General features: G+C 46.5%; 1 protein-coding gene and 1 long non-coding RNA gene across 2 annotated transcripts in view; one reads left to right on the top strand and one right to left on the bottom strand.

Annotated features, from left to right (window-relative positions):
* Window positions 1-13,703, bottom strand: part of LOC135387837 (uncharacterized) — a 223,149-nt gene that overhangs the window by 185,779 nt on the left and 23,667 nt on the right. The gene's annotated exons all lie outside the window — the stretch shown is intronic.
* On the top strand, window positions 6,253-9,111 carry LOC135389813 (neprilysin-2-like). Its single transcript, XM_064619841.1, has 2 exons — window positions 6,253-6,362; window positions 7,006-9,111. Exons 1-2 carry the CDS (start codon window positions 6,300-6,302, stop codon window positions 9,079-9,081), a joined length of 2,139 nt encoding a protein of 712 aa, XP_064475911.1. The 5' UTR covers window positions 6,253-6,299; the 3' UTR covers window positions 9,082-9,111.

Below are 13,703 nucleotides of genomic sequence, written 5' to 3' on the forward strand. Positions count from 1 at the left end.
CATAAGTTATCGTAATGCTTGCTTTAAATATTCTTATTTTGAATCAGTTACGGGATAGCACAGTCGCGTCCAGAACGGTACCCTCTTTCCTCTCGAACATCCAATCTTGTTTGCGTAATATGTGAATGACCATTCCAGTCAAGTGTCATGTGCGTTTATTCTGATGTCGTGTGTTTGTTTTACAGCGATAGCTGTTAGTGCCTAGTTTCCCGAGATCGCAGCGTCGGCGTCCTCGTTATAGTAATTCAGTGCAGCGTTGCTTCACGTTATGCGTAGAGGGCGCTTTGTATCCTGCGTTACATCATTACTTAGAAGCAAGCAGAGCATTAGTGACGATGAAGAAAGTGTTACCAAACATTTTCCTCGCCCTTGGCTTGCGCACATCTCTTCGACTTCCAAATTATCTTCCCTTCAACTTCACAGAACTCTTGGATGTATTGATAGGTCTTAGGATACTGCTTCAGTCGTCCTCTCGTGCTCTCGTTTTCTGTGATTGCCTTTCTCTGGTGTCTCATTTGATTTGATTTCCGATTTGATTTCGTTTCTGAGTTGATTCGAGATTTCTCTCCTGCTCACATTCAGGAACCACTAGTCATATCATATGGGTCTCAGATCTGTCGTCAAGTATGAGAGAGATTCACTGGAATCAGACCTTCCTTGAAGAGAAATTTTATTTTGATGATGATGATGACCTTCTCTGAAATGTTCTCCGAACGATAAAATGCCTTTGTTATTGAAGCAGAAGCCTCAGACTATGAGACGTCGATATTTCGAACAGCGGTTGTCCTTCTACTGGGCATCTGTCTGTACAGTCCCTGTTCGAAATACTGGTGGCTCTCGCTGAGGCTTCCGCTTCACTCGATTTGTACCGGATTTGTACCGTGTTACTACCGCGAAGCAACTGTGACTAATGAGCCGCGTGCAGATGTAGACAGATGGAGATATAGGACAGCTGGAAGCAGTGGGGGAGAGGAGGGTTCGTGTGCGTCCCGGGCCGACTTCAGGGAGAACTGTGCCGACATTCATCTGGAATATGTCTGCCGAAAACCCCGGGGAAAAACCTCAGACAACGCAACCGGTGGTATAGGATTCGAACACGCGACCTCCCAACTCTTCAGAACGACCTTGACCACCAACAGCGAGCGGCTATACCTTTACCCGCTCGGCCATGCCGCTGGTACATAGGTCTGGATAAGTCATATCGTACGGTGAAGTTCCTGACTTTTCCGCCAGGAGTCGCGATCTACGTTCATCGACCTCGTCATTAAAAAAAAAAAAAAAAAAGAAGAAGGAAAAAGCCAGACACGGTCCTCCCCGTACACATTGAAAGCCAAGATCTAAAGTACATAGGGGTCCTCATTTCCCCATGACACATGTCATGCAGGTCGTCAACTGGCCATCGCCAGGGGGCACCACCAACGTACCACTTTCTCCACTGTTGCCACAGCAGACGCGCATCAAAATAGCCACAACCATTACCAATCCAATACGAGACAAGTACACCCGCTTCGGCGGCAATAATTATCAAAAATCCGCTGCATTAGGAGGCGTCTATAGCACATGCGGGACATGTCATCAAACTGCGCGGAATCACTTTCTTTTTCTTTTTTTTTTCTTTCGTTACTTTTTTTTATTAATGTCACGCTCGGCTGCTTAAAAGGTGGGACGGGTGTTATTAAAATACGCTTTTTATTACCCCGGTACACTTTCTCGACGCAACCGTGTTTATATTTATTGAAATATTACGCAATAACTGCCTCGCAGAGGAAAAGCGAGAGAAAGGCGACTGTCAGTCAACCGTCTAATTAAGGGTCGATAGACTTTATTGATATTTATTTATGGCCAGCCAAACTGACTCGTGTATTAGGAAAGTGTAGCTGCCGTGGCCCGCGGCGCCTAATTAAGGGAAAGGGCCGACGAAAAGGGGGAGAGGGAGCGTGGCACGAAATAATGGAGAAAACCCGATGGAAGTTAAAATATGTAGTCACGTCGTATCTTTAGGAATTACGAAGCGTGTAGTGGTCTCTGCAAAGCCCAGAGGTCTTCTTTGGTTGTACGCCTCATGTGCTCATAATCTGCTATTAGTCTTCGCGGGTGAAAGTTTTATTACGTTTAGTATAGCTTTCTAGTTTTTTTTTGCAGCTGTTTAGTCATTTAGCAGATTGCCGCCGTCATCGAAACAGGATTTAGTCCTTCAGTAGGTTTTAGTTGCCGAGTGAGTCATTACAGACTCATTACACAGTCATTCAGAGGCACCTATTCATTTAGCTTTGTTTAGCGCTGTTAACTCAGTTAGCTCCTAGCTTGTAATCCCTAGTGCGCTATAGCCAGCTTTAGTGATTTAGCGTGATTTTCTTTGGTTGTACAGGACTATACATACATACTTGCAGCACCGCAAAGTACCACGCGCAACAGCGTCATCACTAGCACGCCTAAAAAAAAAAAAAAAGACAGGTTAAAAACACACTACTGTACTCGCTCACAACTCACAAAACTAAGGAAAGAGTGAAACAAAGTGCACTGTGTACTTTCAAACCCGACGAGTTCTTAATTAAAGTTGGCATAAGGGGCCCCCGCCGCATGGACGGGGCAGCAGCAATATATGGGAATTGCCGAAATACCGGGGATTCAGTGGGTGAACGAACCTATCTCTTTCAGTGTCTGCCAAAGCTTCCTTCCCTCTTGATGCGTGTTTTTTTTTTTTTTTTTCAATTGAAGTAGCAGCAGAGGATCAACGATCCTATGTCGTACCAATGTTTCGTAAGAAGAACGCCAAGAACCATCCTGGAGGACGGCACGAGACAACAAAATCAAAATAAAAATCAAAATAAAAAGTAAGACTTCAGCACAACGTACCAGCAGTAGTAACTCACGCTAAATTTAATCAACGCTCGCTGTGTTTTATTCAAGCTAAATAAAATAAAAAACACTTATCCGTTCGCAGTATATCATGGTAACCTGTAATGCTCAAAAGAAACGAGAGATAGCTTGCACACACACACTTGTCAATGATGCGTATGAAGGCTGGAGCAATCGCGAAGCCTCTTTAGACGCCTATATGTGACTCAATACCTTTCCTATCAAATGATTCGCGTCTTCACGGCCTCGATGACTTCGCAAACCCAGATATATTAGTCCCTGGCGTCGAGGGTGCGACACAGAGGGCGCTGCTACCGGTAACTAAGTGGCGTCTACGTCTCCCGCTGTCAACGAGACTTTGAACAGTGCCCTGATTTGTGGCTTCACCCATGGGATCTGGATCTGAGAGTCAACGTAGCAGAGCGTCGTCATCGCCTTGGACATGGGTCCTTGGGGAAATGAGTTTCGCCGGCTTCTATAGGCGAGAAGTGCGAAACGGTACGAAGATCTTTATCTATCTCGCTTTTCTTTCCTTCTTCTTTCTTTTCTTTTTTTTTTTTTTTTTCTGGGGTAAGATGGGGGAATATTTTTAGACGTCTGCCCAATGGTCATCGGGAGACGAGACATACGCAATATCAGTGGCTTTTGTCGTAAATTCGTGTAACACCAAGCGGACCACGACGTCTCCGTGCTAGCCAGCATATACCCTCTTCGCAATGAAGATGCCTGTTCAGACAAAATTGTTCGAAGTGCACTTTGGCGTCATTCACGTTAAACGTACCGTACAGCAGAGGAGCGTCAATGTCAGAATGTCCTTTTAGAGAATTAAAAATGAAAATTACGGCCAACACTGTGTCGAAGTCACCACCAGCAGAGCATATATGGCTCGTCAAGTACGCCGGCGAAACTATACATTGCATGCGCATAACACTGTGTCTGAAACAAAAGAAGTCGGCTACGTGGCGGCTACGTGGCGGCTACGTGGTCATCATGAGCTGCAAGCCAGTCGGGAACATGGAACACTGTTGCTTGACGAATTAGGTATTGTTTCCCCATCAGAAGTCGCCCAACGAGCCCTTTTAGCGCCCAATTTTACTAGTAAATTAAAAATGCTTAGCGTTCTCTGTCACATTTATAATTCTTTTTTTTTTTTTGCGTTAGGTTTACAAGCAACACGCTGCTAAACTATGCTGTCAACATAACCTGTCTGTCTGCTGCATTTCGGTACTTTAAATCTGGCTACCGTGCGACGTCCCTCGCTGAAAAGGTTCCTGTATTCTTTCTTTCTTTTTTTCGTCTCGCCGTTTGCAAACGCAGAGGCCGTGAATCGTGGACAGCCAAGCTGCTTGAGAAACGTCAACTCCAAAACACTAACAGAAAAAGGACCGCTATACAAAGACTGAATGACGGATATTTTTCATATCGCTTCGACACGCGCGCACGCTTCCCCACGTACAGAGAGGAGGAAAAATAAATACCTAGGACGAAAAGTCGCTCGAGAAACGGTGATACGTCATCCAAAAAAAAGGAAGAGAGAGAAAGAGAAAGAGAGAGAAAGAGAACAGTGTGCAGACGACGACATCGCAGAAGTTGGAGAAATAGGTGAGCGAACGGATTTCGCTGGACTGTCATTCCCATGTCAAGACCGCACGCGCGATTTTGTCCCTTGTGTTTGCGTTTTTTTTTTTTTTTTTTCTTTCCTCCGTCTTCGTTCCTTTCTTTTTATTCTCCGGACGTGTCTTCAGTCTGACTCTTTCTCGAACGAGAGTATGTCTATTCACGCAGCTTCAGCATAGTACGTGTCACACTATGGTATTACGGGAGCGTTTTATGGCGAAGGCAGACATACAGTATTATTATGCACTATAATTCCTCGTTATATATACGTGTATTACTTAATTGTATCTCAAAAATAAATAACTGTTTATACAAATACAAGCGGAAACGTTGCTGGAGAGGATTCGTCTTCATTCAGAATATAAAAGGGGAAAAAAAAAAGGAATGAAAAGGGATTCAAAAAAGGCGGGCGGGAAATTCAAAAAGATGGGCACGTGACACGTTGCGCGTGACGTATAGCACGCCCTTCACGTATCGCGCGATGACTCGCAACGCGTGCAAGCGATTAAGCCCCCTGGTCTGTTTTATTATACCACAAGCTACTAATCTGAGACGTAACATTATTAATACAAAACGTATACAAAGAAACTGCGATGAAACCGACTTTTGATTCGATAACTTAATAATCCAAACCCACAGCGACAACACTTTTTGCTTGTCCTTTGCTTCTTGAATCGGTCGCAATAACTGATGATTCAACGACCGACTGAGGGCTCCCGGTATCGGATACAGTGATTTGAAAATTAACCGGTTTCAAGTGTGCACTCTTCCGATTCAGTCAGCCAATCAACGTCCTTCAAAGCGACCAAGTTCCTGCCTGATCCTGTGACTCAACGTCGTTTCCTTAATCTCATTGGCATCCACTGTGGCTGTCTTTCATCGGCAGCCAATGAGATTAAGCAAATTACTTTGAGCACCGCAGCCCGGCTTTCTTTCTTTCATGTCCTCTTTTTATCCTGGCGACGAAAAGCCTGGTAGGAAACGAAGTACTGATTCGCTGACTCGCAAGATAAAAAAAAAAGAAAAAGAAAAGAGAGAAATAAATACCAAAGTGTCATCGTCTCCTTCCAGGACTTTCTCCTAACTGATATTAATTGCCATCCCGCGCAATTAGCATGGCCCGTGGAAAGAATATATTGGATTTCGATATTGGGTATAATCCTTTGTACGTGGGCCCCCCATGAGTGAAATTGTGTAACAACGCTAGGAGTCGGATGGCTGGAATATTCCTTCCGCTTTACGATATAACATTTTGCCGCGACGGCACTGCCTGGCTGTGACAGAGGACATAGTAAATGCCGATCGCGCCCAAGCTGCCGCATCAGAACTGTGCAGATGTTCAGTACAGTACTCGCAGTACTTCAATTTTTTGTCGGTATCTTAACCTGACGCCTTTCTCTCGAGGAACGTACGTGTACACGTTAAATGCAAGATATGATTTTCCGGCTATGTCATTCCCCGCTGTTAACGGCTAAATATGCGCTCTATCCAAATAATGTTTCGATATTTTACTATTGCATCATGAATACAATGTAAATAGTAATTGATACATTATACCTTTGTTGGGGTAACACGAAGAAGCACCACGTAACGCGCGTTAGCGCATATTCCTTGTGGTTAATGGCCATTCCAAATAATAATAATAATCATAATAATAATAAATAATAGTAGTAGTAGTAGTATACAAGGGGTAGAATAAGAAGAAGGAGAAGGAGGAAGAAAAGGTTCAACGTTCGCACGTTCTTTTGATTGGTAGCCCTTAGTAGCTCACGGCCATCAACTCCTTGGAAGAAGAAGAAGTGTGCGAAGCTTCGCTATGAACGATGGAGCCCCATGAGACACCAACACCCGACAGTGGCACAACCCTGAAGAATCAACGGAAGCTTGTAAGAAGTTTAGGGTAGAGAGCGCGAACTGCCTATAGGTTGCCCCCCCCCCCCCACACACACACACCTTTTTTTTTTTTTTCCACGAACAGTTGGCCCTTGGCGCTCACGGGTTCGGCTTTCCTGCTTTCTCCCGCTTCAGATTTATATACCTTTATTTTCATGGCATAGTTTCGGATGAGGGTAGGTGTATCAAGAGGGTCCCCCCCCCCCCCCCCGCCCCAGAGCAGCGTGTGCAAAATTGTTTCCAGTGTTTCTCGCTTCTTGCAACCAAGGAGATTGGTAATTTATGGGTCCAATGCCTACTACTGCTTCTGAAGGTGCTTCAATAAGTGGCGGAAGACTGTGCAGACCTTACAAGAAAAGGCTGAACCATTAAGACAACCTGCATAGAGAATATTCGTATTCTGTAGTAGCTCGCCCCTAATGGTATCAACTGGTCAACGTTACACTCAATATTACATAATCGCGAATTCCCCTGACCCTCATGAAAGTTCCTGGCGCACTACTCATTGCTGGGTCTTGAGGTGTGATGATAATACCTTGCATAGTGGCTGCTAGTGTAGGCTGCGTGATGAATGAGACATGGTTTAAGTGTCGTTTCATGCTTCCTTTACCAGCGCCTTCTGTTTCACTTTCGCAGACGGACACCGACCCCACCACCGAATCAGTTCTCAACATCTCCACTAAGAGCCGAACCATCTACAGCACTCTTGACGAAGCCCTACCACAATGTGGCCGCCGCTTCCATGCCATGCTGATCGCTGCTCTACTCGTCTTCGTATTCACTGCCGCCGCCGCAACGATGCTCTCTCAGCGCCTGGCATCCAACAAGGACCTCTACTGCCGCGCACGCTCCTGTTACCAATACAGCGCCCTCATCCACGAGTCTATAAACACCACCGTCAATCCTTGCGAGAACTTCTACCGCTTCGTCTGCACCGGCTGGAATAAACGCCACCCATTCCCTGTCCGCGAAGCCATCTTCCGGAACTATCGGCGCAGCATCATGGATAGTGCGTCGTCCATGAAAGTCCGCGGCAACCATAACACGCCGATGCAGAAGGCAGCTAAGTTCTACCAGTCATGCGTAGATGTCTTGAACGCGCCAGTAGCGCCATCTACCAAGGGGCTGACGAGAACACTGAAGTCTGTGGGTGTCCACTGGCCACGCCTTGTGGAAGACGTCGATGTGTTGGACACGTTGGTCAAGCTGCACATTAATTGGCGGTGGGAAGCCGTGATGAAGATCGAGGTAGTCAAGCCACGAGACGATGCGCGTCCGAAGCCAGGTCTAAGCCACCAGCACAAAGTTATCCTGTCCAGCTCCGACTTCCTTGCGGAAATTCTGGACAGAAGGGAGATCATGATCGAACGTGGAACTTACAGAGCGTACTATAAGACGTTGCACGATGCTTTCGCTGTTCCTGGTGAGGACACGATAGATTTCGAAGCGTTCGGGGTCGTCGAAAACGGTCTGGTACCGATCTTGAAAAGCGTTCAGGGACGTGACAGACGCAGTTCATTGTGGCTCGATGAACCGCACGAAAGCCCAATAATACCGGTCGAGTATCTTGAAAAACTGAGGGACGTCCTGAAGAAACGCTGCAACATACCCTTGTATCAGAGCGTGAAAGTCTACGTTGAGGACTGGAAATTCGTTCGCGCTTTCTTCATCCTCTTACAGCAGTTCGGAGAAGAGACTACGTTCGCTTACTTGGGCTGGACTGTGGCTCAGAGACTTGCCTTGATTAGTATACCCGATGTGGTAACGTTATTTTATGGCGGACATAGAAACGCACAGATGCAACATCCATCCTTCTGCTTTGATTTCGTAGAAAACTTAATGGGCTTCGCACTCGATGCCGTCGTGACGTCACTGAAGCTTACGCCGACAGTCTTGAAGGACATCACGACTCTCAGCAGCAGCATTGAAGCGCTGCACGACACGTCGCTCACGCAATACTTCTTTCGTAACCTTAACCTAACTTCCAAGGTACAGCCACAACATAAACTCGACGCAGCCCTGCAGCACCTCGCGAAGTTCCTCCCGGAAAGTCTCCAAGTCTCGTACAAGAACTATTCCGAGATGAAGGATTCAGCACTTGGAAACTGGCGTGCCGCGAGCGAAGGCTACAGGCACTCCAATCCAGAAGACGTTGTAACACACCGGTTCGCGACGGACACACAGGTGCATTATCACGCATTCGACCGCAGGGAGGGAAACTTCCTGCTGATGCCGTGGGCTCTACAGCATCCGTTTTACGAAGTAGACTACCCATCTTCGATTAAGTATGGAAATGTAGGAGCTCAACTGACAACGATTCTTTCGGAACGATTCTTCAGAACTGGAGTCATCTGGGACGAAAGAAGCAGGGCACTGGTTCTTCGATATATCCGATGTTTCTTACCAGGGCTGAGTACCTTGAGCAACGTCACCAATGAAATAGCATCGCAAGTTCATTCCATATTTACGCTGGGCGTTCTTTGGAACGCGTACAGGCCCTCTGCCACGCTAGGCAAGCGACTGCCGATGGGACGATTCACGCAGGATGAGCTCTTCTTTCTGTCTTGGTGCTACACGCACTGCAGTGCCCCGGGAGCTTCCGAAGGCATCTGCAACGTACCGTTGAGGAATTTTAAGCCTTTTGCGGACACGTTCAAATGCGGAAAAGCGAACGGGATGACGAGTGACACAGACTGCGGTATGTCGACTTGAATGGTGGTCACGTGGATGTAACTAAATGTGGCTTCGATGTACGATATCATACTTGTAATGTTGAGAACTATAACAAGCTATTTGTCGTGCTTTGTTACTTATAAGCGCAAGCCTCTACTCACTCGAACTGATAGTGGCTTTCGTCGTACGAAAGCTGCCTTGGTGTTAGAGGTAACATCGGATACCCACATAGCGAATACGCATAAAAATCAATCCGCAATGTCTGGTCTGCACTTGACCAAAAATGGCTGATACATTGGCTGTGCCACCACCGCAACAGATAAATGAAGGTGACTTTTAGTATTTTCCACTGCAATTCCTCAAGACTTTCGTATGGGTCCCAAAAATGAAACCGGGTCAGTCATCGTATTTGTTCACCCCTTAACGGCCCCCGTAATGCAGATACGTAATCCTGTAATGTCCTTGAGGATGCTAAGGTAATGTCCTTGAGGAGGAGGAAGAGGATAGAAAAGAGTTGCTGACGCCATGAGTTGAACCTGGGTCTTCTGATCTCCGGTTAGATATGTTAACCGTTACACCGCAACAGCACAGCGGTTAACCTGACCGGAGTTCTCGTTGGTCTCGTTTAGTACATCGTACGCTATGACCTTTGCGTACGTAAGGGATAGCGTCGATGGTTCTGCGCATGCCCATAACAGAAAGTGAGCTTCACGCAGTGCACAGAACCACCAACGCTATCCCTTACGTGCACAATGGCGATAGCATACGGTGTACACAAACCCTCTAATAGAGAGTTTTAGTACATCGTACGCAAAGGCGATAGCGTACGTAACAGATAGCGTTGGTGGGTCCGCGCACTGCGCGAAGCTCTCTCTCTGTTATGGGCGGGCGCGGAACCATTAACGCTATCCCTTACTTACGCAAAGGCATGGGCAAGTATGGGCAAGCACATCGGAAACCGGTGCTTCCATTTTCATCAGAGCACGGTAATATCGGGGGTAGCGAGCTCCCCGGTCAACAATGCGATCGAAAAGTCTCCTGTCCGCAGGTTGGACGAAAGTTTCTTGACTCAAATAGACAGACTGGAGAAGGCGGGGTATCCCCAAGGCTTTGTCAGTGCGGTAGTCAGGACACAGACGTTGTATAAGAAAGAGCTCTACTCATAGGCAGGAAGACAACCATGGAAAGGACCAGGTCGTTGTCAAGTCTTCTCTATACTTACACAGCCGGGCAAGTAGACTTATGAAGCGTGGAGCAAAGCACGTTGTTAAAGTGGTGCACTCTGCAAAAAAAATGCTGGGTTCCCTTCCGGCAGTCATTAGCAAAAAGGAAAAAAGGGAGAAAGAATCTCAACCCTCTCCCCCTTGTATGGCGTGTGAATGTAACCTCCTTTCGTCGCACTTTGGCGGTCAAAGTAGAGCGACAGATAAAAAATAGAAATAAAAAAGGCGGAGCCAAGGACTCACTTATGCGGATTTTCAGCAATTTGCTTCAATTCAATCTCAGCAATTGCCGTCGCGTTGCAGGTGCTATACTGAGTAAAACGACCACGAGGAACCCATTTCCGCAAAGAAAACGTTAGGGATGACTTGGGAAATTTCGGAGTTCAATTCAATAAATGAAATTTCAATCAATTTAAATGAAATAAAAAACTGTACCAATATGTGGCAAAAAAAAATCACCTGGACTCATGTCTCCCCATTACCTACGTTATTCCTGTGTATTTGTATCATGATTGGTAGATTGTCCAAATGAGCGTCTTACGGAACATGCAGTGATTGGTCCGGAGGGAGAAGTGGGTGCATCGTATTTAGCGGCGCATGTAGCCACCTGGTGGTTTACCCTTAGTTGATTCCACCCGCTTGCCCTATAGAGCGTCAGGTGTGCACGTTAGACAAGTTGTCGAGACCACTACGAAATATGAGCATAAACAGTATATACTGTGTCCGCGTGACCACCTCAACCTGTATGTTGCAAAAAAAAAGAAGAAGATAAAAAAGCTCTTATGAAGAAGGGTAAGGGGTTTGCTAGCCATAGTTTTTCACACACATAAAAAAGAAAAGGAAACAGCTTTTATCGCGCTGCCCTCGATTTCGAGTTTTCCGCCATGCATCGGCCCAAGCAACACAATGTACTGGAAGTCCAGTGCAACGGGTGGTGGACGGTATGTGTCTTATCAATGTCCTTTAGTTTCACGAGTCTGTTCAAGGCTTTCCACCTACCCGTCCTCCGCCACTGCACTCGACTTTCAGTACATTGTGCCGCTTGGGGTGTCTTCCTCATGTTTGATAACGTTTTGGCCATTTTTTGTAAAACCGGTTGGAAATTCGACTTCCATTGCGTTTGTCCTTTGTGCTTGGCGTCGCAATCCTTACACATGTACCAACGAACCCCATATGTTGCATTTTATCGCCACATAAGGTTGCTGCTACTTCCATCCAAGCCGGGAGACATATGGCAAGGGACAGACATACTTTCGCAACCAACTCTAACGGCCCACGGTACATCAATTTCGAAATCTGTACCTTCTGCACTCCTTCGAGGATTCCTTATACTTTATACTCTACCCCGAGGCAAGATTTTTGCAAATCCGTCTCTCCCCCCAGAAACCATCGAGCTCATCGCATCGATCTTGCACTGTTTCGTCGTCATCGACAACAGCGAAGTAACGGATGCAGCACCGGATAGACGGATAGGAGAATCGTCGTTGCAAAGATAGAACACCATAAAAAGTCCCGGAAAGAGCCTACACCGTTCTCCGAGAGGACGTGAGGTCTCTATAATGCCCAATATTTGTTTGCGCCGAAAAACTGTAGAAGTGGCGATATATAGTTTCAAAGGATCACGGAAGGAGGGATATAAGCAGGAGAAAGAAGGAATTGAGAGGGTGAGTTGCTGTCTCTTCTCCTTTTTCATGCTCCTTTGTATTCCCGATTCCTGGACTCCTCTATTACCGAGCGGTCTGTAACTCTAGTATGCCAGTAGCCCAGACCGATCTCTCTTTGTGGATAACGGCATCAGCTTCGAGGAGGAGGATGATGATGATGATGATGATGGTGTTTTGGTGCTTTATGGCACAAGAGCGAATAAGGCCGAATAAGGCCAAATAGTGCCAAGACACATGATTTATCTCTGTGCTGTGTTTTGCATGTTCTATGCTGGTTTGAAATAAGAAGGATATTACGTGTCATTGATTTAAAAGGAGCTGTGACTGTTTTTGTTTTGACTACAGTGCTAAGAAAAAAATAGGTGTGTTGTTAAGTTTGAAGCAAGGCACGGAGAAGTATGTGGGATTTAGCCACGGCAATGATGATGATGATGATGATGATGATGATGATTGTTTTCCTGGCGCATAAGCGACGAAGGCCGCAGCTTCGAGGAAGGAGCAGATGAAGAATATAGAGAGGAAAAGATAGAAAGATACAAATCCAGCCACGAGTTGGGCGGAGGACCCTGAAGGCCCGATCTCCTCGCGTGACGCAATCAGTGATGTACCATTGCCACAGTGAGCAACCGCCAGGTCTCATTTTGACCGCTACGGACACGGCGCGGCGCTACTTGAGTTACGGAATGACGTCAACATCACTTCCGCGCGGGCTCTCTGAAGTGCTTGAGGGGTTCCTAGAGGGTGTGCGCATATCAGACACCTCAAAAGAGTTCACCATTTGCCGAATGACGCGGGAACTACCTCACGCAAAGTTGCAATTCTGTCACTTCGCGCTGAAATATGATTACGCGCCACAGGCTCGTCAGACTCGTAGGGACCTCGATGTCGTCGACAGGCGTCCCACGGCATATTGCAGAACTCGCGGATCATATCCAATTTACCAACGCATTAATCGCCGAGTTCACTTGACCATTGTCGCTCCATGTACACGCACATCATTGCTCTCTAACGCAGATATATTCTTTGCTTTTCACCTTGTTATAATCTTTTTCTGTCTGCTGTCTTTTTTTGTGTGTTTTTTTTTAGTCTATGTTCATTGTTTGATGTACAGTGCCAGTGTGTTGCATACGCGCTCACTCCCTCATGTAATGGCCTGAAGGCGCCTTGATGGACCAATAAATAATAATAATAATAATAATAATAATAATAGGCGTTGTACTTTAGGTGACTGTCGTCGGACTTCGGTCGGCATCGGTGCAGTCTAGCTAAGTTGTGTCTCGGTAGCAGTCTAGGCGAATTGGAACGAGTCTCGACATGGTGGTGCCGAGCTTGGTTTTTACAGCGTCAGCTGTATAGTGAGACTTTTCCGAGATCGCGTCGGCGTCGTCGGCATTCGCATCTCCGCATGAAACTCTTATCGCACGTACGCTCAGCGCTGTGGAAGTAAGGAGGAGAATCTCGCCAGATTACAACCACTATCCATGGAAAGTGAGATAGCTCAGTGAGCTGGCAACTTCAACTTCTATCACGGAAAAGCAACTATTGACAGAACCCTGGAGGACAATTTTCATTTCAAAAGCACCGCATATACGCACCATCACTACGCACTGCGTGGAACAACTAGACAAGCCCCACTATAGTTGACACTCGCATCCCTAAATGTACAGCTTCACGCAGAAGACGTTGCACACGACTATGTCCTCCGTAAGACATCACATGTGTGTCTTTCTAATGAACGGATGAAGACGGAGAGACCGATACAAGTCGACGGCTT

Source organism: Ornithodoros turicata, chromosome 3 (assembly GCF_037126465.1).
Source record: "Ornithodoros turicata isolate Travis chromosome 3, ASM3712646v1, whole genome shotgun sequence".
Classification (NCBI taxonomy): Eukaryota; Metazoa; Arthropoda; class Arachnida; order Ixodida; family Argasidae; genus Ornithodoros; species Ornithodoros turicata.

What these genes read in the sequence shown, in the direction of transcription:
- LOC135389813 (XM_064619841.1), top strand. Translation starts at nt 6,300, where the DNA reads ATGGAGCCCCATGAGACACCAACACCCGACAGTGGCACAACCCTGAAG. An exon ending in TGAAGAATCAACGGAAGCTT is followed by an intron (nt 6,363 to 7,005) that starts GTAAGAAGTTTA and finishes TCACTTTCGCAG; the next exon opens with ACGGACACCGACCCCACCAC.